Raw genomic sequence first — 26,132 nt, 5'->3', positions numbered from 1 at the left:
TGGTGCTGTGGGTTAAACCACAGACCCTAGGACTTGCCGATCAGAAGGTCAGCGGTTCGAATCCCCGCGATGGGGTCAGCTCCCGTTGCTCAGTCCCTGCTCCTGCCAACCTAGCAGTTCAAAAGCACGTCAAAGTGCAAGTAGATGAATAGGTACCGCTCTGGCAGGAAGGTAAATGGCGTTTCCATGCGCTGCTCTGGTTCGCCAGAAGCGGCTTAGTCATGCTGGCCACATGACCCGGAAGCTGTACGCCGGCTCCCTCAGCCAATAAAGCGAGATGAGCGCCGCAACCCCAGAGTCGGCCACGACTGGACCTAATGGTCAGGGGTCCCTTTACCTTTACATTTTAAGCCCCATTAAAATCAGTAGGCATTACTTCTGAGTAGATATGGTTAGGATTCCACTATAAAAAGCATCCTCTGCAGGCTTGGCCTGCTCATAATGAGAGGTGAACTGGCCTCATCTGGAACAATTAGGATTATATCAAATAAGCAGATGTTGCACCAGTGTATGTTCCCCATGTTATGTGCCTTTTTTTATCTTGCTAATTTAGGTTTTAAGGCTAGAGAATTTCATCAGGCAAAACCGAGACATCCCCAAATATGCAGAATTTCTTAAATCTCATGCCAGAAAAACTCATGAGCGGCAACAGGAGGTAAGGGGTGGACATTTGTTGGTCATTAAAGGGCCAAGCCAGCTTTTTCTGACTTCATATTTGTAACCTAAATTGCTTCCATACTAGAGCCTGTTAGCATTTCCACAGTATTGCTTTCTGTAATTAATAGGAATCAAAATGGAAGTTCCACACAGCACGAATTTGGCAATACACTAGCCTGCGGTGCTCTTACTATGGCAAAGATTCTCGCATAATCGTCACTCACACATTAATTTAATAAAGTCTATGGCAACTTCAATTACAAGTTTATTGTTTGCAAGTACAACCTGTTTTTCCCCGCATTCCTGTTGATTCCAACAAGGGGATTATTGTCACCTGAGTACCCTCTTGGGGTAATTAAATGTCAGCTTCTGTTTCCTTTCGCAAGGGAGGGAGAAGCTGTGATTAATGACTTCTCTTGTTGTGTGTGTGAAATAACACTGCTATTCAGAAAGCAAAGGAAGATAGGTAGTTTTAATCTGGTTGGATCGTACTTATCAGCACCATTTCATTTATCAGCACCATTTCATTTATCAGCACCATTTCATTGCCAGGCTGGAGCTTAGGAGTCTTGCTTTATCAATAACAAACTTCTAAATAAGGCTCTGTCAGGAATTCAGCCTACACTCGAGTAGGACCCTGGCAGAGAATAATAATAATAATAATAATAATAATAATAATAATAATAATAATAATAATAATAATAATAAATGTATTCTTTATCCCCCGCCCCATCGGGCTAGGTTTCCCCAGCCACTCTGGGCGGCTTCCAACAAAATATTAAAAATACAATTAAAAATCAACCATTAAAAACTTCCCTAAACAGGGCTGCCTTCAGATGTCTTCTAAAAGTCTGGTAGTTGTTCTTCTCTTTGACATCTGGTGGGAGGGCGTTCCACAGGGCAGGCGCCACTACCAAGAAGGCCCTCTGCCAGGTTCCCTGTAACTTGGCTTCTCGTAGTGAGGGAACCACCAGAAGGCCCACCCTCGGCGCTGGACCTCAGTGTCTGGGCTGGACGATGGGGGTGGAGAGGCTCCTTCAGGTATACTGGGCCGAGGCCGTTTAGGGCTTTCAAGGTCAACATCAACACTTTGAATTGTGCTCGGAAACGTACTGGGAGCCAGTGTAGGTCTTTCAAGACTGGTTTTATATGGTCTCAGCGGCCGCTCCCACTCCCAGTCAGCGGTCTACTAGTTGTAGTTTCCGGGTCACCTTCAAAGGTAGCTCCACATAGAGCGCATTGCAGTAGTCCAAGCGAGAGATAACTAGAGCATGCACCACTCTGGCGAGACAGTCCGCAGGCAGGTAGGGTCTCATCCTGCGTACCAGATGGAGCTGATAATGACTGGCATGTTCCCTCCCTCCTGGTTTTTCGTTCGGGAGCTTCAAAAGCTTTCTTCAGCCCGAACATCACAGCGACCGATGCCAACCGACACCGGCACACTTAGGGATCCGCAGAGTTTGCACAACTTGCATAACAGACCTCAGCAACTCAGCATTTGGGCTAATCTACTTTATTTACATATAAACACACACGGAGCACTGCAACATGGCTCTCTCTAGCATCAGACAGCATAGAGGAAAAAGAACAAAGGACAATAGCCCCACTTAATGGAACACAGTAACAGAAGCATCCTGTCTCCATCACTTCCCACTCTGTGGAGTCAAAACATATACTGTCATGTGAAAGACAACAATCCTATGACTGCAATCATGGAGCAGGAATTCTAACATCTATGGCTCCAGGTTTTAAAGTGATTTAGTTCAAAGTGGTAGAACTGATCTTCAGGTTGTATCCTGGCAACCTTAGGTTCTCCATATGGCATTTATTGTGGACTTGGTATTTCTCGTGCATTAAAGTATTGTGCAGCATCTATTCTAGCTGATGACATCTTCATGAAAATGCCATCTCATATTCTCTCCCCCCTCCCATTTAATCCAAATGTGCCATTTCCATCATTGTTTCTATCTTCTGGGTTTCTGCAGAAACCGTAACCATTGAAGAAGTGAGGAAATAATATGGAATGGCATTTTGATGAGGACAATGCCATGCAGACACTGGGTGACTCTTGTGTGTGTGAGCAGCCACGAATCAGCAGTAAACTGCTGTGTGGAAGCTCCTTGAGGAGAAAGAAGTTGTCTCTGGGAGACCTAGCAGTGCCTACAGACGTGGCTGATCAGATTGTTGCCTTTCATCACATCCTTTTAGAGCCATTAGATTGAAATATTTGCCTTTGGAAAAGCACAGTTTGCATTTGTTGCTGTTTAGTCGTTTAGTCATGTCCGACTCTTCGTGACCCCATGGACCAGAGCACGCCAAGCACTCCTGTCTCCCACTGCCTCCCGCAGTTTGGTCAAACTCATGCTGGTAGCTTTGAGAATACTGTCCAACCATCTCGTCCTCTGTCGTCCCCTTCTCCCTGTGCCCTCCATCTTTCCCAACATCAGGGTCTTTTCCAGGGAGTCTTCTCTTCTCATGAGGTGGCTAAAGTCTTGGAGCCTCAGCTTCAGGATCTGTCCTTCCAGTGAGCACTCAGGGCTGATTTCCTTCAGAATGGAGAGGTTTGATCTTCTTGCAGTCCATGGGACTCTCAAGAGTCTCCTCTAGCACCATAATTCAAAAGCATCAATTCTTTGGCGATCAGCCTTCTTTATGGTCCAGCTCTCACTTCCATACATCACTACTGGGAAAACCATAGCTTTTACTATACGGACCTTTGTTGGCAAGGTGATGTCTCTGCTTTTTAAGATGCTGTCTAGTATTGTTTGCATTGTTAGTGTCATTTCTACGGGAAGCCATAGCTTCTTGGCACCACAACCCGAAAGCAAGTTATGAGAGAGAACAGCATAAGCAATGAAGAATTTGCCATTCTTTCCAATGTCATAACTGGAAGGGCCACTACAGAGCATATAGGAAAGTGTGTGTTTTGCTGACAGTGCGACTCCCAGCTGAGAGCATTGAAATGGAACAGGCTTTAGTTTCTTCGTCCGAGTTGCTCTCAGCAATGCAGTTCTAACTTGGACACAACTGTAAACTAAGAATAACTTCTTTGCCTGTGTAAGGTGCGTTTTGGCCCAACACCAAATTCAGCCTATGTGGAATAGACAAAACATGTTACAGCTAAAGTTGTTATAATTCAGGTCATTTTTTTTTTATACCCAGTCACTCTTGCTGATACTTTGCAGATACTTACTTAATCCAATACAACTTTCCAAAAGAAGGTCCATTATTCTAATAAGTGTTGGGGAAACTCACTGTGGGGAGGAGAAAAGGTGGAATAAGAGTTTACAGTTCTAGCTAAGTTGTACAGTCATACCTCGGGTTAAATATGCTTCGAGTTGAGCGCATTCGAGTTGCGCTCCTCGGCAACCCGGAAGTAATGGAGCGCATTACTTCCGGGTTTCGCCGCTTGCGCATGCGCAGACGCTCAAAATGACATCACACGCATGTGCAGAAGCAGCGAAAAGCGACGTGTGCGTGCGCAGACATGCCGTCGCTAGTACGTTTACCTCTAGATGCGAACGGGGCTCCAGAATGGATCCTGTTCATATCTAGAGGTACCACTGTAATGCCTCTTTGGCAAACCATGCTTAAAGTAGCTCACAACAACATCAGGCACAGCAACATTTCAGGATAATTCACTTTTAACTATTGCAAGGCAGAGGAACAAGAAAGGGCCTTTCTCATCTGCACTGACTTCTAGATTATTTCCAAATCCAGTTCTGGGTGCTGGTTCTGACCTATAAAAACCCTACACACTTGAGACCTAATGGATCACCCTAAGGTCATCAACAGAAGCCATTCTTCACATGCCTCCTCTGGCAGCTGATCTTGTGCATCATGAAAGAGCAGAAAGTTGTCAGTTGCTTAATTTAGTATTGTATTTTTATGGCCAGGAGGAGAGAGAGGTGCTTCAGAAATACTAGGCTGCAGATGCCAGGATAACATTGTTGGCCTTAAGTATTGTGCTCCATGACTTGTGCGAAGGGCATTTGCTGTTCCACCTCAGGTAGCAAAATGTCTTGTGCCTTTTTAATGGCATAACAAAGTCAGCAAAGCTGAAAGCCAGTGGCGTAGTGTGGGTTGTCAGCACCCGGGGCAAGGCAAGTAATTTGCGCCCCCTAACCCGTGGATTTGCGCCCCCTAACCCTAACTCCCAGATGTTGCGCCCGGTGCAGCCGGCCCCCCCTGCACCCCCCACGCTACGCCACTGCTGAAAGCTAACTGGCAAACTGGGCGCCGATGAACAAGCAAATTAGGCTGTTAAGGAACAGCAGCTCCCACTGCCCGTTTTCACAGATCCAAGTTTCCAGCTAACATTGTGTTGTCACAATGAACTGTCACTCATAATTTTCACACGCAGTTCAATGTAAGAGGGGGCTCTTGACAAAGTGGCTTCGCTTTTCCGGGGAAGAGGCACAGGTAGACAGTGGTCCACCAGACAGATATTTCCTGCCCAGCTCAGACACACAGAGACACAGACACACATGTTTGTGTTGGCCCTCTATTGTTGTTGTTTAGTCGTTTAGTTGTGTCCGACTCTTCGTGACCCCCTGGACCAGAGCACGCCAGGCACTCCTGTCTTCCACTGCCTCCCGCAGTTTGGTCAGACTCATGCTGGTAGCTTCGAGAACACTGTCCCACCATCTCGTCCTCTGTCGTCCCCTTCTCCTTGTGCCCTCCATCTTTCCCAACATCAGGGTCTTTTCCAGGGAGTCTTCTCTTCTCATGAGGTGGCCCAACTATTGGAGCCTCAGCTTCAGGATCTGTCCTTCCAGTGAGCACTCAGGGCTGATTTCCTGGAGAGCCAGTTTGGTGTAGTGGTTAAGAGCAGTAGTCTTGTAATCTGGGGAACCGGGTTCGAGTCTCCGCTCCTCCACATGCAGCTGCTGGGTGACCTTGGGCCAGTCACACTTCTCTGAAGTCTCTCAGCCCCACTCACCTCACAGAGTGTTTGTTGTGGGGGAGGAAGGGAAAGGAGAATGTTAGCCGCTTTGAGACTCCTTAAAAGGAGTGAAAGGCGGGATATCAAATCCAAACTCTTCTTCTTCTTCTTCCTTAAGAATGGAGAGGTTTGATCTTCTTGCAGTCCATGGGACTCTCAAGAGTCTCCTCCAGCACCATAATTCAAAAGCATCCATTCTTCGGCTATCAGCCTTCTTTATAGTCCAGCTCTCACTTCCATACATCACCACTGGGAAAACCATAGCTTTAACTATACGGACCTTTGTTGGCAAGGTGATGTCTCTGCTTTTTAAGCAGAGACCTCTGGTCAAACGTGCTTTGCAAGTTTTTGAAACCATATAACCAGAGACAAAAGTGACATGAGTAAACGCACCACAAGCAGCTATTTCTCTAACACTGCCTGCCTCCAGGCTTAGCTGAGCTTGCTCAATTAATTTGTACCCAGCTAATTTGATCTTTCTGTTGGCATTCAGAGTATTTTCAATCATTGATTCCTCCCCTGGTACCTTCTTAACCTACAAAAGCACAACTGGAGTTCAGATGCTTAGTATTCTCCATAAATGTTTTATTTGCAGGATCTGAGATGAAAGCTTTTCCCCCTTTAAACGAGGGAAATGTGAACTGTTAATCCCTAACATTTTGCTTTAAAGTTATTCTGTGCAACTTCCGTTCACTTCATTATCAGAGCTCAGGAGGAGGAGAGGCACCCAGGGGGTGCATTAACATTTATGTGCTTCACACCTACACAAACAGAGGAGGGTAACAGCTTTCTAGGCTAATTTTGAAAGGAAATAAGCACCCTGCCTCTCTGGATTTGTTTGTTTTTCTCTTGCGTGATCAGAATTGGGACTGCCGGTGAAAAGGAAATACCATCTTTCCTTTCCTTGATTTGTTCCATTGCTTTACAGCTTATTTCTATATCGCCTTTTGCACAGTGGCTCCAAACAGGGGAAGAAGAAGAAAATGCCAGGCAGGGATGGCGCTGTGGGTTAAACCACAGAGCCTAGGACTTGCTGATCAGAAGGTCGGTGGTTCGAATCCCCGTGACGGGGTGAGCTCCCTGCTCCTGCCAACCTAGCAGTTCAAAAGCACGAAGTGCAAGTAGATAAATAGGTACCACTCCGGCGGGAAGGTAAACGGCATTTCCGTGTGCTGCTCTGGTTCATCAGAAGCGGCTTAGTCATGCTGGCCATATGACCCGGAAGCTGTACACCGGCTCCCTCAGCCAATGAAGCGAGATGAGTGCCACAACCCCAGAGTCGGCCACGACTGGACCTAATGGTCAGGGGTCCCTTTACCTTTAGTTGATCCCAAGTTGATTAGGTCTTTAAATGCTGAACCCAGAAACTTGAACTGTCCATGGTAGCATATTGTCAGCCAATGCAGCTCCCACAGCTGAGGTGTTCTCTGGTGTCGGTGGGGTGCCCTGGTCAAGATCCTGGTTGCTGCATTTGACTGCAGCTGCCAGATTAAGCCCAAGAGAAGATCCACGTTGCAGAAATCCAGTTTTGAGATTACCAGTTTCAGGACCGCAGTAGGCAAGCTCTCACAGCCCAAGAATGGCCATCACTGTCTTAGCAACTGAAAGTTGGTCGGAGGCACTTCAAGCCCACCTGAGCCTCAGTCAACAGTGATAGATCCAGGAGTACCCTCAGACTACTGGAGATGTCCAAATGAGCATGTTTTATTGGTGTATTAAATGATATTTTATGGATATTTACAGACTGGTTTTATTGCTGTAAGCCTCCTTCTTGTATTTTATGAAACAGCAGGTTATAGGTTTTCAAATAAATAAATAAATAAATCACAGTGGCTTGGATAACCTTGCTTAGTCTGGGAAATTTTAGCCAAGACCAATAGTAATATGCTTGCTATGGATGTCTGGCAACAATCTCACTGCTGTTGCAATTGTAATATTTATGAATAAGTGAATAAAAGTTTTATGGTAATAGCATAGCAATATAGAATGTCATGGTGCTGTCAGCGGGTCCCGGCTGGTTGCCCAGGGAAGTCTAAAGACAAGGAAAAGTTTATCGCGGTCCTTTTTTGTTTCAAACTTTACAGGGGGAGGCCACAGAACCCAGCCTCTTGGATAATGGCATTGTCCTGAGTGAATCTCCAACCCCTCCTTCTCTCACACTTCCTCATTTGTCATCGTCATATCCTCTACGGGTGCCACTAAGTGCCCCTTTGTCATCAAGCTCTTTACTTTATTTTTTTTTGGTAAAGTTTTTTATTAAGTTTTAACAATGCACAGTATAAAAGAAAAAATACAAGGACAAAGACAAGAAAAATATAAAGACACAAAATACATACTACAAAATACAACAATACAAACATTAAGCACAAAAATACAAAAATACATACATTAAAAACTAATAATAAAAAGAAAAAGCACATATAGGAAAAACACAAAAATTCCCTCTTTCTTAGTTTTATATCTTAAATTCACATATTTTCCTGACTTCCTCGCGTCCCCCGTTCTTGTATCCCTTTTCAAAATTGGTTCAGCAAATTCATAGTCCATTAATTTACCTATTGTTGGTTTAATCTTAAATTTTATCTTGTTGCTAGAACCCCCACAATTCATTTCAATGTCATCAACATTCAGAAATTTTACAATGTTTCTGCAAATAGATTTTAAATTTCCCCCAATCTTCTTCCACTTGCTCTTCTCCCTGGTCTCGAATTCTGCCAGTCATCTCCGCCATCTCCATGTAGTCAATTAGTTGCATCAAAAATATGGAACGCTTCACGAATTTGCGTGTCATCCTTGCGCAGGGGCCATGCTAATCTTCTCTGTATCGTTCCAATTTTAGTATATGTGCTGCCAAAGTGAGCACATCATCAAGCTCTTTACTTTTAAGGCTCGCCGGGTTCTGGGAGATGGTGGGTCTGGGGTGCTTTCTAGTGACAACGTGTCAGCCAGCTCCAATTCCAGATCTGCCTGCTCCTCCTCTCCCATTATTTCCCAACTTTCCCCCTTATCTGCCTCTGAGCTGTAACCTCCCGCAAACCACTGTTGTAAATCCATATGAAATATACAGTGGTACCTCGGGTTAAGTACTTAATTCGTTCTGGAGGTCTGTTCTTAACCTGAAACTGTTCTTAACCTGAAGCACCACTTTAGCTAATGGGGCCTCCTGCTGCTGCCGCGCCGCCAGAGCACTATTTCTGTTCTCATCCCGAAGCAAAGTTCTTAACCCGAGGTACTGTTTCTGGGTTAGCGGAGTCTGTAACCTGAAGCATATGTAACCTGAAGCATATGTAACCCGAGGTACCACTGTACTCGGAGTTGAAAGTGGATTTCATGCTCTTTATTCAGCTCATAGTGGTGAGGAGGAATGGAAGTTCCCCCAGAATATCTGATTTATATACATTATTTACACAATGGGCCCCACGTGATTGGCTAATTCCTGGATTCTCCTGTAGGCCAATCAGGTTGCGGATTCACTTCCACCTGGAGCTGGATTGGGTGGCTCCTGTGGACCAATCAGACTGCTTCATTCTGGATCCTATTCAACTCAGTACATAGCAATATACTGTCTTCCTCTCCCTCTCCCTGCCCCCGCCCAAAGGGTCAGGATGGGGAGGCAGTCTTCACCACTCCTCCTCCTCTGCCCTGATTCTGACATCAACTTACTTAAGGGCATCAAAATTGAGTGTGGTCCTGTGATGTCTGTACTGGATAAAGATGGGTCCGTGGTCTGAAAAGGGTATGTCAACAGATGGCTTCCTGAAATTTGCTCAGTTGGGTTGGATAGCTTCCCTGAGCTTACAGATTAACTTGACGGGACATTCGCCGAAGCCTTAAGAAGCACGTCTCTGGGGCTTCCCGTTCTGTTTCCTGTGATAAGTGATTTGGTATCCTGGGCATGGATACCCAAGTAAAAGCAGGGCTTTTCAAAGCTGGAACTCAGTTCTGGCACTTCTCAGGTGGGCATCATTGCCGTTATAAGAGAACAAGTGAAGCATTTGTGGTGAGTTCTGGCACCTCTTTTTCTAGAAAAATAGCGCTGAGTGAAAGTATCCGTGAGTCTCTCCAGCCCAACAAAAATGAAAATTGTTTTCAACGAGACGGTTGAAATTGGATGGATAATGTTGGCTCAGATGACTTACGTGTTTAGTTTGTGTTCATGATTCCCCTACCTCTTTCCAGTGTAATTTTAAGCGAAATATTTGGCTATGTGCCTGACTAAATTAAGGAAACCGCATTTGATTCTGTCAACCCATGTGTGTCTGACAAGTCAGATGGTTGTGGTCATTTTTATTCTGGTCTGTGGGGTGTCAGGGAGAGGGGAATGCAGACCAAAGAAAGTTTTGGAGAACTGAGCCATGGAGACTCATACGGCAGAACCCTGAGGTATTTATGCTCAAAGGGCTGCACTGATTTCTTCCCCACCACCCCTAAAACTGATCAAAGTGATGTGGCAAAAAGCTTCCGCATGTCACAAAGTTGAGGCAAGTGGGTGGAAAGGGATTGACAGTCAGCAACAGCAGTAGGCTGGGGAAAAGTGGCACTTCCATTTCCATATACAGCCTAGGACCCTCGTACCTACGGGACCGCCTCTCCTGGTGTGTCCCACGGAGGACCTTACGGTCTTCAAACGAAAACATCTTGGAGATCCCGGGCCACAGGGAGGTTAGGCTGGCCTCAACCGGAGCCAGGGCTTTTTCGGCCGTGGCCCCAATCTGGTGGAACGCTCAGTCACAAGGGACTAGCGCCCTGCGGGACTTGACATCTTTCCGCAGGGCCTGCAAGACGGAGCTGTTCCACCAGGCCTTTAGCCAAGGCACAGTCTGACTCCCTCCTTTGGCAATCCTCACAGAACTCTAGCCCAATGGTTGCCATTAATTTGATTTTGAATTGATTTTAAAATGAATTGATTTTAGAATGCTGTGCTACTTTTATTGTTGTTAGCCACTCTGAGCCCGGCTTTGGCTGGGGAGGGTGGGATATAAATTAAATATTATTATTATTATTTATTATTAACTGGCCACACTGCCTTTGAAACGTCAACCTAGTACTTTGAGAATATTCCGCCTCCCCACATACATTCTGAGAGGGAAAATGGTAATGCGGGGAGGGTGTGTAGTAATGGGGGGGACGACGATTTATTATACTGCCTTTGAAAAACTTGGGAGAGAAGGCTTAGTATGTACGATAACATCCTAACTGAAGCTTTATCTTGGCATTTATTGTTTAGCCCCAGGACGCATTTGTAAAACAGAAAGACATCGCCAAACAGCATAAAGAGAGAGCAAAAGGCAGAGAACAGCCAGCAGCTCCTTCTGGTGCCAAAAATGAAGAGAAGTCAAGGTATTTAGTGGGGTGCAGTGGCGTAGCGTGGGTTGTCAGCACCCGGGGCAAGGCAAGTAATTTGCGCCCCCTAACCCGTGGATTTGCGCCCCCTAACCCGTGGATTTGCGCCCCCTAACCCTAACCCCCAGATGTTGCGCCCGGTGCGGCCGGCCCCCCCTGCACCCCCCACGCTACGCCACTGGTTGGGTGGGAGTCCTGATCCACCCTAAAGACTGTCAACTTCAAGTCTGGTAATTATTGTGTCGGAAGATACTGGTATTCTTTTCATAATGCAACAAATACTCTTTCTTCAAGGTTGGACTCTGGAGGTGCACCAAAAAGAGAAGTCAGGCATACCGCCGCCGGTTTCCAGAAGGAGAAGGCCAAAGAAATACAAGCTTTGCAAGAGGAATGGTACTACCAAAAGACAGAATTGCAAGCTCAAGTACAGTGGCGAATTCTGTATTGCTATTTCATGACAAATGCATTCCTTTGAACAGCAGGCCAGCTGCATATGTAAAACTCAGCCCAGTGCATATAGAAATGACAGTAAACCTCAGCCATGGGACCGAAAGCCCTGTGCCTTCAGCCGTGCTATATTTGTGTCACTCATAGAAGTCTGCCTCTACAAGTTAAAGAAAGACCCTTGTCAGATCTGAGATCAGCTGCATGTGATGACTCATCAGCTTTCAGATGAACTTACCTCTAGAGCTTTTGCAAGGACAAAAATGAAATAAGATCTAATACATTGCCCCAAGTTCCTTGTAGAATAGGCAGGGTCCATAGAGCATAAGAATGTGGCAATCACCTCTCCATTTTGGCTACGAGAGGATGCTTTAAGCAGAGATCTGTTTTGCTCATGGAGAGAAACTTTCATTGCTATGTGGAGAGTTGAACACAGATGGAAAAGGGGATGTGTTTTATTGGGGTTCAGGAAGTTTGAAAACACAGATAGGCATAAGAACGGAGAATTTAGATGCTATAAATAAAGCTTAGCTGGCTTTCATGAGAATACTTCATTGGGAGCATAGGAATGACAGTAAAAAACCATTATTTTTTAAACTGCTTTTTGACCCAGACATCAACTGGGGCAACACGCTGTGCAATCCCAGTGACCAAGAATAATTTCTTCCAAGCAGCTAGTTTTCATTGGCCTGAAGTCAGCTATAGGTTACATTGAATTAAAGTCATGAATTAAAGTCATGTAAGTCATGTAATGCGGGTGGCACTATGGTCTAAACCACAGAGCCTAGGGCTTGCCAATCGGAAGGTCGGCAGTTCGAATCCCCGTGACGGGGTGAGCTCCCGTTGCTCGGTCCCTGCTCCTGCTAACCTAGCAGTTTGAAAGCACATCAAAGTGCAAGTAGATAAATAGGTACCGCTCTGGCGGGAAGGTAAACGGCATTTATGTGCGCTGCTCTGGTTCGCCAGAAGCGGCTTAGTCATGCTGGCCACATGACCCAGAAGCTGTATGCCGGCTCCCTCAGCCAATAAAACGAGATGAGCGCCGCAACCCCAGAGTCAGCCACGACCTGACCTAATGGTCAGGGGTCCCTTTACCTTTTAAGATTGGTAGAAGCAAGTAAGCCTAGCTTACCTGAGAATACATTTTCAAAGAATAATAAAGGATATTTTCTTTTGAACAAGTTGTTCTTTGAACGGGCTTGTGATGGGAGGTAACTGCTGTGGTTAATGACTGTGTCTTGTTGGATTCTAATATTTGAAGGTTGCACAGCTGAAGGAAGCTTTAGAACAGCAAGCAAATGCTTTCAGGGAAGCCCTCGAAGAACAGGAGCTACTGTCCAGCAAGGAGAGAGAAAAGCTTCTGCAAGATCTTCAGGACACCATTAAGCAAAGCCAAGATATTAAAGTGCAGCTGGAGGTGTCTCACCAAAGAGCCATAAATCTCCTGGAGAAAAGCAAAAATCAAGAGCTTGAGGTTAGATTTGTACTGGCAGTGCTGATTTACCATATTTTTCACTCCATAAGACGCACCTAGTTTTTAGAGGAGGAATGCAAGGAAAAAAATATTCTTTAAAGGGAGTGCTGAGCAGAGCATGTATGCATCCCAGGCTCTGCTCAGCGCTCCCTTTCACAAGCCGTGTGGAGCGTGTGTGTGGCTCTTGGGGGCTTTTCCCCGAGGAGGGAGAAGGGCAGCCTGTCACTGATGGGCTGCCCTTCTCCCTCCTCGGGGAAAAGCCCCCAAGAGCCGCACACATGCTTCACATGGCTCTTTAAAGGGAGCGCGGCTCTTGGGGGCTTTTCTGGAAGGTGGGGGAAGGGACAGAGGGGCTAAGCCAGAAGCTAGAACAGCAAGATCCCTCTCGCTGTTCTGGCTTCTGGGATAGCCGCACAGCCTGCATTCACTCCATAAGACGCACACACATTTCCCCTTACTTTTTAGGAGGGAAAAAGTACATCTTATAGAGTGAAAATACAGTATTTTCCTTTATTCCGAGCCTTAACCATTTGAGGATCAAAGTCACAGCGGATAAATGTTCCCCCAGCTTCTGGGCATGGCAGTTGTGTTTTTGAATAGAGATGGACATGAAAGGGAGCGACATACATACATAAAAGAATTTGGCTCTGAGAGATGTGGATGGTTTACAGTGTATTCCTTTACATGTCTACTCAGAATGCTGTTGAAAATCACTGGGGCTTGCTCTTAAGTAAATGGATGCAGGATTGAAGCCTTATTGATCTTTCCTGGTTTCTCCAGACCAATCTCCTCCTAACTAACCAGTGCAAGAATAGGCTAGTACAGACACAGTTGGGTCTGATCTTAACCACGATTAAAAGGCTGAGAGGTCTGTGGAGCAAATCCTCTCTCAGCAACTCGGGATTGAATCAATGGCGTCAAATCAAATCCATTTGACTCAAATCAAGGGCTGTAAGACCATTAATCTGAAAACAGAAATCCACAACCGTTACAGAAGAGTAAACTAGAATAGACATGGGTTATTTGGGTAAAAGGATTGAGCGAACAGAGTTCAAATTTAAACATTCCATCGCTAAAAACCCATGCTCAGTCAACACTTCCACTTACAACAGGAGTTTAAAGGCTTGAATTTTTCCATGTTTGCAGGAAGCAGAGGAGTCCTGGAAGCAGAAATATAATGACGGCTTCAATATCCAACAGCAGACACGCAGCCTGGAAATGCAGGCATTGGAAGAGAAGGCGAGAGAAGAGTTGGAGAGCAAACTTGAGAGGATACAGAAGCCACAGTCACTGCTGATAGGTACAACATTAAACAAGTCACTTTTGTAATGACTAGGCATGACTTGACAATTAGTCACTCGATTGTTTCCCGTGGGTTGTATTCAACCAAGTTTTACTCAGAGTAGGCCCACTGAAATTAATGGACTTAACTAATGAAACCTGCCCGTGATGGTACCTGATCCATGGAAAGTTGCCACTTCCACCTATTGCCACGTGGAAGGTTTGGCTCTCTGCCGTGCTAGGAAGCATCCATTTTCCTACTTCTTCTTCTTAACACATAACAGTTGCCAAAGTTTCCATGTGGAAATCATTGGAAGTGGCTGCTTACTATGGATCAAGTAGCACCTTGGGCAAGTTTTTCACACAATGTGTTCAAGTGGTTGTGAGAATAGGCCCCAGAACGATTCTCTGATGAAGCTGCTGCTGTTGTTTTAAATGCCAATTGTCTGTGACTAATAACTACAACTATGCAAGTCAATAAATCATCAGAATTTGGGGCGGGGTCCTTTTTTTCCCTTTTACAAAATCTTCTGCCAATGTAGAAAAGCCCTCTTCTCCATTTCAGCTGCCTTTCGGGGCCACGTGAACAAGAATGCAAATGCGTTGCCTCCTTTTGCAAGTGGCAACCACCAGTTTTCAGGAGCGGGTTTGCAGTGTGATGTACGGCAGGCGGATTATCTCCCTGTTGGCAAGAGAGGGAGGGACGACAATTATACAGCAAAAAAGTGGCCTCAAGGAAGCCCAGTGACTTTGGAGAAAAGGCTTATCCTCCAAAGGGCAGCTGTTGTTTAGTAGAATTACAATAATAATAATAATAATAATAATAATAATAATAATAATAATAATAATGGGTGCAGCCCTAATATACCGTATTTTTCACTCCATAAGATGCACTTTTTCCCTCCTAAAAAGTAAGGGGAAATGTGTGTGCGAATGCAGACGGGAGGCTCTGCTCAGCGCTCCCTTTAAAGAGCTGCGTGGAGCGTGTGTGTGGCTCTTGGGGGCTTTTCCCCAAGGAGAGAGAAGGGCAGCCTGTCAGTCCCTTCTCCCACCTCGCGGAAAACCCCCAAGAGCTGCACACACGCTCCGCACTTCTCTTTAAAGGGAGCGCTGAGCAGAGCCTCCCGCCTGCTTTCGCATCTGGGATGCATACAGGCTCTGCTCACCGCTCCCTTGTAAGGGCTCCCTTTCATCCCTCATTCTGCTTTGCTAGGAAGCCAGCAGAAGAGGCGCTGCACAGCTATCGCTCTTGCTCTGCTGGCTTCAGCGAGAGCTGCACAGCTTGCTCTGCTGGCTTCTCAGTGAAGTGGGAGGCGGGACGGAAGGGTTTAAAGCAAGAAAAGCGAGAGTTACTTACCGTATTTTTCGTCCTATAGGGCGCACCGGCCCATAGGACGCACCTCGTTTTCTTGGGGGGAAATGAATAAAAAAAATTATTCCCCCCCCCGCCCTGGCTGCCGCCCCAAGCCTTGCGCTCACCTGCCTGAAGCACGGGGCACCCTCCGGAGGGCTCCCTGTGCTTCGGGTGACAGGCTGCCGCCCCAAGCCTCGCGCACCCGGCGGGACTGCCGGGCGTGCAAGGCTTGCAGACACTCGCAGGGGCTGCAGGCTGCTGCCCGCAAGCCTTGTGAGCCCACGGGAACTCCCACCGGGCTTGCAAGGCTTGCGGATAGCTTCCTGAAGCCTGGAGAGCGAGAGGGGTCGGTGCGCACCGATGCCTCTCGCTCTCCAGGCTTCAGCGAAAGCCTGCATTTGCCCCATAGGACGCACACACATTTCCCCTTCATTTTGGAGGGGAAAAAGTGCGTCCTATGGGGCCAAAAATACGGTACATGCTCTGCGCAGAATATATTTTTTCTTGCTTTCCCCCTCTAAAAACCAGGTGCGTCTTATGGTCAGGTGTGCTTATGGAGTGAAAAATACGGTAATTGTCCTGATGCAGAAAGAGAGATCTATGTGCAGAAAGAAGCTTCACTCAGCCAGCATCAATACAGAGGTGTGTTTGGATGCACATATCCATCTGGGTTCACTAAACTGCACCACGTGTTGCTGCGTTGCAGGGGGTTGGACTAGATGACCTAGTTCCTTCCAACTCTCAAATTCTATGATTCTATGTACACATGCACATGTGTACATAACATTGTTCTCTGCTCCTTTGGTGTCCATTTAGCACTTACTAGGATACTAGTACCTAAAAGCTTCTCCCTATTTCAGAAGAGCTTTCCTGATTTTTTTCCACATGTTTGCGTTTGTTTCTAGAATCTCTGAGAAGGGAGCTGTCTGAGCAACAGATAAAGAATAAAGAAAAGGAAGATCTCCAAGAGGAACTGAAGGCTATGATGACTGCAAAGAGGCAGCAGGTAAACTTCTTATTTCTCTACTATTGACCAGATGCCACAAATAAACTACTCTTGATCAGTTGCAACAAATCCTGTTCAAGATTTTAAATGGCTTCTACTGTTGTTGTTGTTTTGGTACAGAGTTCTCAGTTCAAAAGCCCATCAGTGTACTTTATATTTACTGTGTATTATAATAAGCTTGCCACTGTTGACAGTACTTTGGGATTGTCTTCACATGCACTTGTGTTAAATTTTACACCACTCACCCAGATTCTGCATCAAGAGCAGAATTCTCTAGCCTGTATACTCATTCATTCATTCAGCCTTTATTGGCAAAAAGGTAAAGGGACCCCTGACCATTAGGTCCAGTTGTGACCAACTCTGGGGTTGCGGCGCTCATCTCGCTTTATTGGCCAAGGGAGCCGGCGTACAGCTTCCGGGTCATGTGGCCAGCATGACTAAGCTGCTTCTGGCGAACTAGAGAAGCTCACGGAAACGCCGTTTACCTTCCCGTCGGAGCGGTACCTATTTATCTACTTGCACTTTGTGCTTTCGAACTGCTGGGTTGGCAGGAGCAGGGACCGAGCAACGGGAGCTCACCCCGTCGCGGGGATTCAAACCGCCGATGTTCTGATTGGCAAGTCCTAGGCTCTGTGGTTTAACCCACAGCGCTACCCGCGTCCCTCCTAGAAGTATACTTTGCCCCTTATGTGCTCCCCTAGATATATTTTTCTGGTGCTGCCACTGCGTGAGAGAGTCAACAAGCCACAGAGAACGCTAAGGACTAGAAATTTCATGTAGCAGCTCTAAAAGGATTTTGCCAGCGATTGCCTGCAGCCACATTTTCAAGCCTGACCATCACTTCCATGAGGGCTAACCGTCTGCTTTTTTTGCTAAATGAAAGCTCAAATTCTCAGGAAGCGGACTTCTGTGTCCATTACCACACCCTTTTCTGCACTGCTGTGGAATCATTGAATATACCTGATAATTTAAAGCAGGGGTAGCCAATGTCGTGCCCACTGTATGTTTCTTAGCTACAACTCCCATCAGTATGACCAGTGGTCAGGGATGATAGCGGATGTAGACCAACAACATATGTAGAGGACACCATGGCTACCCCTGATTTAGACATGCAATCTCTGGCATCGGGGAATTTCATACAGCTGCATGTTGAATAGACATGCGCAGCTATTTTCTGTTACTCAGCAAAAGACCCCCCAAACAGATCTTTATCTTTTTCTGCATTTTCTAAATGGAATGTTATTGTCCACATCCATAATGTGCAAAACCTCAGTTTTTGCTATTTTTCTTAGGAAGAAAATTGCCAGAATCAGATGAAGTCTCTTAAAGATGAACTGGAAAAATGTCAGCATGAAAATTCTGGGCTCAAAAAGGAGAATGTCCTTCTTAAGGAGACAATGGATCTGCTGACCGTAGATATGGAACGACAGAAACAAATGTCTGCACAGCTTCAAGACAAGGAGAGCCAACAAAGAAGGTTTGCCACTGATATTTTGCCACTTTCACCCTAGGGCCCAATCCACCCCCTAAATTTCAGGAATACTATCTAGTCTCCAACCGCCATTGTTGAGGTAGGACATTAGAAGAGTGGGAGTAGGACTATGTGGCCCCACACATTCCTTTGTGTGGAATGAGGTAAGACTTTGGCCTATCACACCAATAGTAGTAGCAGCAGTAGTAATTTATTTCTTGTACCCCACCCCAAACAGCAAATATTAAATGCTTTCCAAAACAGGGCTGCCTTCAGATGTCTACGGAAAGTTGTATAATTGTTTATCTCTTTGACATCCGATGGGAGGGTGTTCCACGGGGCAGGTGCCACTACTGAGAAGGCCCTGTTGTGGATACGGGGGGATGATTAACAATTTTTTATGATTTTCAATTTTATACATTTCAATAATATTACAATCATTTAAACATTTCAAACATTGCCTTCCTTTCCCCTTTTTCTGCGGTTCCTTAAATTTATTTTTAATATTTTCTGCATATCCAAATTAACTTAATTTGCTCATTTATTCATCTACTTCAAATATATACTCTTATAAAACTGCAGGTTATTACAGTAATCCTGCCAATGTTCTTATCCGTTTACAATTTATTTGTAAATATTCCATAAACCATTTCCATTCTTTTATAAAAAGATTGTTACCTTGATTTCTTACTTTTCCACTAAGTTAACAAAATCAGTCCTCCTGGCAAACTGGGACTATCCCCTGACTCACACAAGTTTAGGATATTCCACACCTTTCCTCAGCAGAGTTTTTTTTTTCTTTGAGAAAAATAAGTGGCTCATGTAAATGTAAACCAAGCTTTAATGATAAAGAAGACTGTAACGAAATAACATAATAGGAGAAACAAAATACAACAACGTGAGGCAAGTCTGAGGCAAGAAAAGAAATGGCAATTGGTCCTTCTTAACTGAAGGGGATGGGCTTATTCCAGAGCAGAACACACAAGCCCTGCCCACCAGGTACCCAACATTCTACTGATCATCTCCTTGACATCTGATGGGAGGTCGTTCCACAGGGCGGGTGCCACTACCGAGAAGGCCCTCTGCCTGGTTCTCTGTAACCTCGCTTCTCGCAGGGAGGGAACCACCAGAAGGCCCTCGGAGCTAGACCTCAGTGTCCAGGCTGAACGATGGGGGCGGAGACGCTCCTTGAGGTATACAGGCCCAAAGCCATTGAGGGCTTTCAAGGTTGGCACCAACACATTGTGCTTGGAAATGTACTGGGAGCTAATGTAGATCTTTTAGTGTTATGTGGTCCTGGCACCTGCTCCCAGTCAGCCATCCGGACACTCATTGCTGTTGTATATCAAACAGGTTTTTTGGGTCTCCCTTTGTATCAAACATCTGGAAATGTTGATGGGATCAATAGAGGCCAATCTTTATATTCACTCTTGATGCAATTCAGATGTGATAGCGGTGCAGAGGGAATAGAAAGTGTGAGCACCTGCCTCCTCTTTCCTACTTAGCAGTATCTCCAGTTTGCCATATTTTGTCCAATAAGAAAATTCACCAGGGAGATTGACAAGCCCTGGTGCAGAGACTTTTCCTGGGTGAGGGAGAGAAATAAACAACTATCAGTGGAAGAATGAGGAAATCCCAATGAAAGAACAGTGGCAAGAAAAACTGATGAGTTATGCAGAACTGGCTAAATTGACATACAAACTGTGGGACAAGGACAGCTGTGACTTTCAGGAAGAATGGGAGCTTTTTACAAATTACCTAAAAAGACAATAAAATGAACTGGACTCCTTGGCAGGGTTTGAATAAACATACACAAATTTATTGGTTAATAACATGATAGATAGATAATATAAGGATATGTCTAATCTTATAACATGCAGAGAATAATATGTGCTGAGAAATCAGAGAGAGGAGCTGAGGGAAGTATCGGGGGGAGGGTTTGAAGGGGGGGTAAGGGAAAAATAATAATGAATATGATATGTTTAGATAGTTTGTATGTTGAAATTGTTAATAAAAATATTTTAAAAAGAAAAAAGAAATAAACAACTATCTGACATCTGAAGGCAGCCCTGTTTAGGAAAGTTTTTAATGACTGATGTTTTAATGTATTTTTAATCTCCTGTTGGAAGCCGCCCAGGGTGGCTGGGGAAACCCAGCCAGATGGGTGGGGTCTAAGTAATAAATTATTATTATTATTATTATTATTATTATTATTATTATTATTATTATACATTTGAAACGAGACCTATTGTTTATTTTATGGATCACTTCCCATGAGCCACCCCAAACCTATATTCAAACGTGATGTGAAGTGAGATGTGGAAGAACAGGAAGAACGAAGCAAATGTGTTTCTGCTTTCCTTCACAACACTCTAGTTTTCAAAGATTCGCTCCCTCTTGGCAGTTGTCTTTGTGTAGATCACCCACATCCAGTGTGACTGCAGCAGTAGAGAAGCATTGCTGAGCTAATGCTCAGTTCTTCCCCTTCTCCAAATGAAGAGCCTCCCCCCCCCCCACAATGTGCTGCTGCCTGAACATTTCATTGCATAGTTTAGCTGTGAAATGAAATGTCAATCATACTTCATGAAATCTCAATTGATCTATGGAATGTTTCATATTTCATTTTCAAGCCACTACAGCATGTTGAACAATTGTGTCCTCAATATTTATTTTTATTATACATTTTGATATCCCCATTTAAGGTTATTAGAAGAGGACCTTAACATCAAACATAAAAGGGAAATTGACGTCTTGGAACAAGAACACCGCAAGGAGGTCCAAAGCATGATGTCTGATTTCAGTAGTTCACAAGGCCTACTTCATGCAAAGATTGTCTCCTTGGAAAACCAGTATGTGGCTCTACGTGCATAAGTGTGCAATATGTGTTGGACTAGTGAAGATGTTAATATATTGTGATTTTTGATAATATGTAACTTTGTGTTTGCGTTCTGCGATCTTCCTCAAGTGCTTTTCATCCTGTAATTGACACAGACTTAAAGAATTAGAAGAGAGGGAGCGAAAGAGGGAGCCTAGGCTGGAAGACCTACATCTTATAGGCTGCCTGCGGGATAAATTACATGAAAAAGAAGAGATGATCAAGGAGTTAATGGTAAGATTTTATCCAGAAAATACTCACAGTACATGCTATAAAGCAGCTATTTTCCAAAAGGTTGTGATGAAAGGTATTGCTTTGTGTTATGTACTGAATTTCTCACCCTGGGCCAGCAGGGGGATACTGTAGATATTTATGCAAATAAGGGATCAAAAGTGACATTCAGTGATTGGATAGTTTTAGAAAATTGTTACAGTTACGTTGTACTGGAGCTCTATATAAGCAAGGCTGACTGAACCCTTCAGTTCAGTTCTATTCTGGCCTGTGAATAAACAAGAGCTGTTTGAAGAATCACTGTGTCGTCTGATATGTTCACCCACAACTTAACACTTCGGATATGTTTTATTCACTTCCTTTACATAACAACTTTACATTACTTTGAATGCCCTGCTTGCAAACAACACAACAATCTTAATTTTTTAGAGTTATTAGGAGAAGTGAGAGGGAGGAATCCCCACAGGTGTTAAAACTCAAATGAGCTGCTTATTTCATATTCTCCCGGTTTTTTTACGTCTTCAGAATTTCACGTGGATCCTGGCCATTGGAAGGACAATAGGAAGCATTTTTCAAGACCCCTTGATTTCAGTGGAAGCATTGAAGCAGTTGCTTAAATCTTTCACATTGAAATCAAGGGCATTTGAACATTGACCTTTGTCTGGGCCACAACCCCAAACAACTTCAAACTTCAGCATGATGCTATTCCATAGCGATCAAGTTGAAAGATTTGGGAAAGATTTTCCAGTTTCAGAATAACACTATTTCCGCCTTCCACCCCCAACTTAATTATATTAATTTCAGGCATGAGCCATCCTCCTATAGGAAGAATTGACCAAGGGCTCAGCTGGTCCCATTTTGCACCATCCCACTCATACAGTGTACACTTCCTGTATACCCATCCACCCAGTTGCCTCCTTCTTCACTCCAGAAGTTACTCTTGCCCAAAGGAATGATGGAAAAGTGGGGGAAGGAGAGAAGGAATAGATCTCCTCTGTTAACCCCTGTGCAAGAGGCCCCACTCTCATTCAGGATTGCATGTTCAGACCTTTAAACCTCCCCCTTAAATAAATTCACACAAGACTCAAATTTTAGTTTGGTTTTTGGCAGAATTTAGGCCACAACTTTGATTACAGCAAGTGAGCAGTTGCTTAGGCTCTGGTTCAACTAGCTCCCTGCACCGTTGCAGGTAGCGCTGACCCAGGGCACCAGCATAGGTCAGCTTAGGGTGAACACCTGGATAGGCGGAAAGCCGGGAACAGGCTATCTCTGACACCCAAATGCCCCCCTGGACTCAGGCACGGGCACAACCCCCTCTCAGGGGCTGACCAAACCATCGAGCCCCTGGATTCCTTTAACGAAATACCCTTCACATAGGGATGGCGAGAGCGTTCTCCCATCCCTATCACCTGAACCAGAGCCTATCTGCAACCTTACAAGTTGTGACGATTTGCTACGCGGCAGGCGAAACCCAAATGGCAACAGCCAGTCAGCCAAGTGGGGAAAATTCCTGCCGTGCCCCTGTCCCAACGACAGACACACGATGGCATAGCAAGGTCAAGCGCACAAGCCCTAAATATAGGTAGAGGTGGGCGGGTGTTCCGATACACGCGCCGAAAGAGGAAGCTCTGGGTCACATGCATAGGTATATATAGGTCTCTTGATCCGTTTAGCCTGCGTCCCATTGGCCTGATTGAACCCTGCATCAAGGGACCTGCCAACCGAATGTTGTGGCTATCCAAACGTACCCACCCACAACACAGGGTTTCGTTGCCAGGTCTCACCGCAACACGTGCCCTCTTTAATCATTTCAGACTGTGTTCATTTTTCGGTTCAGACTTCATCAGGGGTTTTGATTTAAGTGCTCTAAAATAATATTCAAGCTGATGATCTATATCAGTGTTTCCCAACCACTGTTCCGCGGCACACTAGTGTGCCGCGAGATGTTGCCTGGTGTGCCGCGAGATGTTGCCTGGGGGGAGGCGGGCGAGTTGGGCGGCGAGAGGCGGGGCGGTGGCGGCGAGGAGAGGCCGCCCAGTGCGGGGCTCTCGCCGTCTGCCTGCCTGGCTGCCTGCGAGCTCGGCGGGCAGCGCCTCCGTCCGCAGCGCCCGCCTCGCGGCTCTCATTCCCTGCCCCTGCCAAAGCTCACCCAGCCAAGCCGCGCTCTCCTTCCTGCCTCGCTTTGCTGCCTCCTCCCCCCCCACCCCCAAAGCTTGGAGGTTCCCCGGCAAGGGGGAGGGGAAAAAATTGAAACTTACACTTTCGTGCGTCCCTCCCGGCGTGACGCTGCGCGCTGACGTCACGGGGCTGTAATGGTGGTGTGCCTCGAGATTTTTTTCATCAAACAAGTGTGCCTTTGCCCAAAAAAGGTTGGGAAACACTGATCTATATAACCAGCACGTGTTTTTTCCTTGACAGGACGGAAGCAAACTTCAACATTCACTTTTGCCCAGTACAGAACCATGTCGCAACCGGTCCTTTTCTTTTAACACAAACCCCACTACGTGTTTGACTCCTATTGCAAAGGTAATACAAACAAAAGTCTATTAAATGATTAAATACCAAGATAATATTAAAGGCCATGGGTGATGCTTTCCCTTGAAATCAACAGACAATGAGTTTGAGCAGCATTGGATGTTAATTGCAGAGAGCTGCAGCCAACTGCCTGTTTTCTGAGCACAGATCTCTTTCCTTCATGGAGTGATGAGATTGGGTGCAACCCAATAGTTATGGATTCATAGCCATATTTTGCTATGGTACATGCCTAATGCCAGGCAATAAAGAATGATACACATTGTGGGTTGTTAGCAAATGAAGTTTTACTCTGAGCAGAGCCACTGACATTAATGGACCTAATTACAGATAGGTAGCCGTGTTGGTCTGCCATAGTCAAAATAAATAAAAAATTCCTTCCTTCCTGTAGCACCTTAAAGACCAACTAAGTTAGTTCTTGGTATAAGCTTTCGTGTGCATGCACACTTCTTCAGATACACTGAAACAGAAGTTGCCAGATCCTTCTATATAGTGAGAAGGTGGGGAGGGGTATTACTCAAAAGGGTGGTGTGAATTGGAGATTGGCAGATAGCTGAGATGAGCCTGTTGACGACTCTTAACGACTGTAATAGGTCTTACAGGAAAAGGCAAGGGGTGAGAAGGTGAGAAATGGCTTAGTCATGTATAATGAGATAAGAATCCAATGTCTCTGTTCAGACCAGGTCTCTCCATTGTTTTAAGTTTGGTAATGAGTTGCAATTCAGCAGCTTCTCTTTCCAGTCTATTTCTGAAATTCCTTTGTAGTAAAACAGCTACTTTGAGATCTTGTATAGAATGTCCTGGGAGATTGAAGTGTTCTCCTACTGGTTTCTCTGTTTTGTGATTCTTGATGTCAGATTTATGTCCGTTTATTCTTTGGTGTAAGGTTTGGCCTGTTTGTCCAATATAGAGAGCTGAAGGACACTGTTGGCATTTGATGGCATACACAATGTTAGACGATGAGCAATTAAATAGTCCCGAGATGGTATGTGTGATGTTGTTGGGGCCAGTAATGGTGTTGTCCGGGTGTATGTGGCAGCAAAGTTGGCATCTGGGTTTATTGCAGGCTAATGGACCTAAGTTAACTTTGCATGCAACTCATTAAGTTTATTTTACAATGTCAGGCCTCTGTCTCCATACCGGTGAAACCAATAAATACTGTCAGCTGGGAAGTCCCCAAGTCCAATCTTCCCTCAGCCATGAACTCATGAGGTAGTCTTTGGCAAGTTTCCCAGCCTTAATCTCACATCTGCTGTATGGGGAATGATAAAACTGACCTACTTTCTTGGGCTGTTGTAAATATTGCTGAAGAACGTATGTGCTTGAACGTTATTACATTCTGAGCAGAGAAGTTGGGTTTGGGAAGAGGGTACAACCTATTTTAATAATATTCAATGACAAGAAAGCATAAGGTACAAGGAAACAAGGGCTGCCTCTGAAGACAGTTCAGAAACTTTAGCTAGTGCAGAATTCAGCAGCCAGGTTGCTCACCAGAGCAAGACGGTTTGGGCATATTACACCAGTCCTGGTCCAACTGCACTGTCTACCAATTAGTTTCCGGGCCCAATTCAAAGTGCTGGTTTTGACCTATAAAGCCTTAAACAGCTCAGGACCGCAATACCTCAAGGACTGCCTCTTTTCATATGAACCTACCCAGATGCTGAGATCATCTTCTGAGGCCCTTTTTTGTGTGTCTCCTCCTCAAGAGGTCCGGAGGGTGGCAACACGAGAACAGGGCCTTTTCTGCAGTGGCTCCCCACCTGTGGAATGCTCTCCCCAGCAAAGTTTGCCTGGCACCTTCATTATACACTTTAGGTGCAGGCAGAAACATTCTTTTTTAACCAGGCCTTTGGTTGACTTGATTGACATCCTATGCTCTTTTAAAATGTGGGGATTTTTGCAGGGGGGGGGGTTGTTATTGGGTTGTTGTTTTTATTTTGCTTGTGGTTTTATATATATTTTTTATTCTGCGAACTGCCCTGAGACCTCTGGGTATAGGGTGGCATATTAATTCATGTTATTAAATATTAATAATAATGAGATACGCAATTCTGTTCTCCTCATAAAGCAGAAGAAAATGAATGAAGCTCCCAGCCGCATTGTCAGCGTTCCCAATTTAGCTTCCTATGCAAAAAGCTTTCTGAGTGGTGACTTGAGGCCGAAGAGAAATCCACCTCAGATTACAAAATCGACAAGTTTGGATCAGAATCCTGGCTGTGTCAGAGTGTGCTATCCATCAGTCCAAGCCTTGGAGACCAAGCCAGCCCCAAGGTAAGTCATCAGTCTGTACTTACGGGGAGAAAGCTGTGATCCTATATAACGAAGCTACAATCCTATACCATTCCTCCTAGAAGTAAAGCCCTATTGAAACCATTGGTATTCTGAGTCACTAGTGTTCATTTAGCCAAAGTATTCTTAGACTTCATCAATAACAAAACATCATTCTGATCTGAGCTCCCTTTAGAGGTTGTGGACTCCCCTTCCTTGGAGGTATTTAAGCAATGTCGGATGACCATCTG

At 45.2% G+C, this 26,132-nt stretch overlaps 1 protein-coding gene across 2 annotated transcripts in view; it reads left to right on the top strand.

Annotated features, from left to right (window-relative positions):
• FAM184B (family with sequence similarity 184 member B) overlaps positions 1–26,132 on the top strand; it is a 77,469-nt gene that overhangs the window by 49,104 nt on the left and 2,233 nt on the right. The window contains exons 7-17 of one of the 2 annotated variants that reach the window (XM_081207622.1): positions 554–655; positions 10,830–10,942; positions 11,240–11,369; positions 12,651–12,863; positions 14,010–14,163; positions 16,404–16,504; positions 17,797–17,981; positions 20,678–20,824; positions 20,967–21,084; positions 23,500–23,607; positions 25,682–25,884. In XM_081207622.1, coding sequence (XP_081063748.1) covers positions 554–655; positions 10,830–10,942; positions 11,240–11,369; positions 12,651–12,863; positions 14,010–14,163; positions 16,404–16,504; positions 17,797–17,981; positions 20,678–20,824; positions 20,967–21,084; positions 23,500–23,607; positions 25,682–25,884 — 1,574 coding nt within the window. The remainder of the gene's footprint in view (positions 1–553; positions 656–10,829; positions 10,943–11,239; positions 11,370–12,650; positions 12,864–14,009; positions 14,164–16,403; positions 16,505–17,796; positions 17,982–20,677; positions 20,825–20,966; positions 21,085–23,499; positions 23,608–25,681; positions 25,885–26,132) is intronic. The other variant, XM_081207623.1, reaches the window with a different exon arrangement.

This window comes from Podarcis bocagei (assembly GCF_964188305.1).
Source record: "Podarcis bocagei genome assembly, chromosome: 9".
In the NCBI taxonomy this organism is placed as follows: Eukaryota; Metazoa; Chordata; class Lepidosauria; order Squamata; family Lacertidae; genus Podarcis; species Podarcis bocagei.
This window is presented reverse-complemented; position numbering and strand designations above follow the sequence as displayed.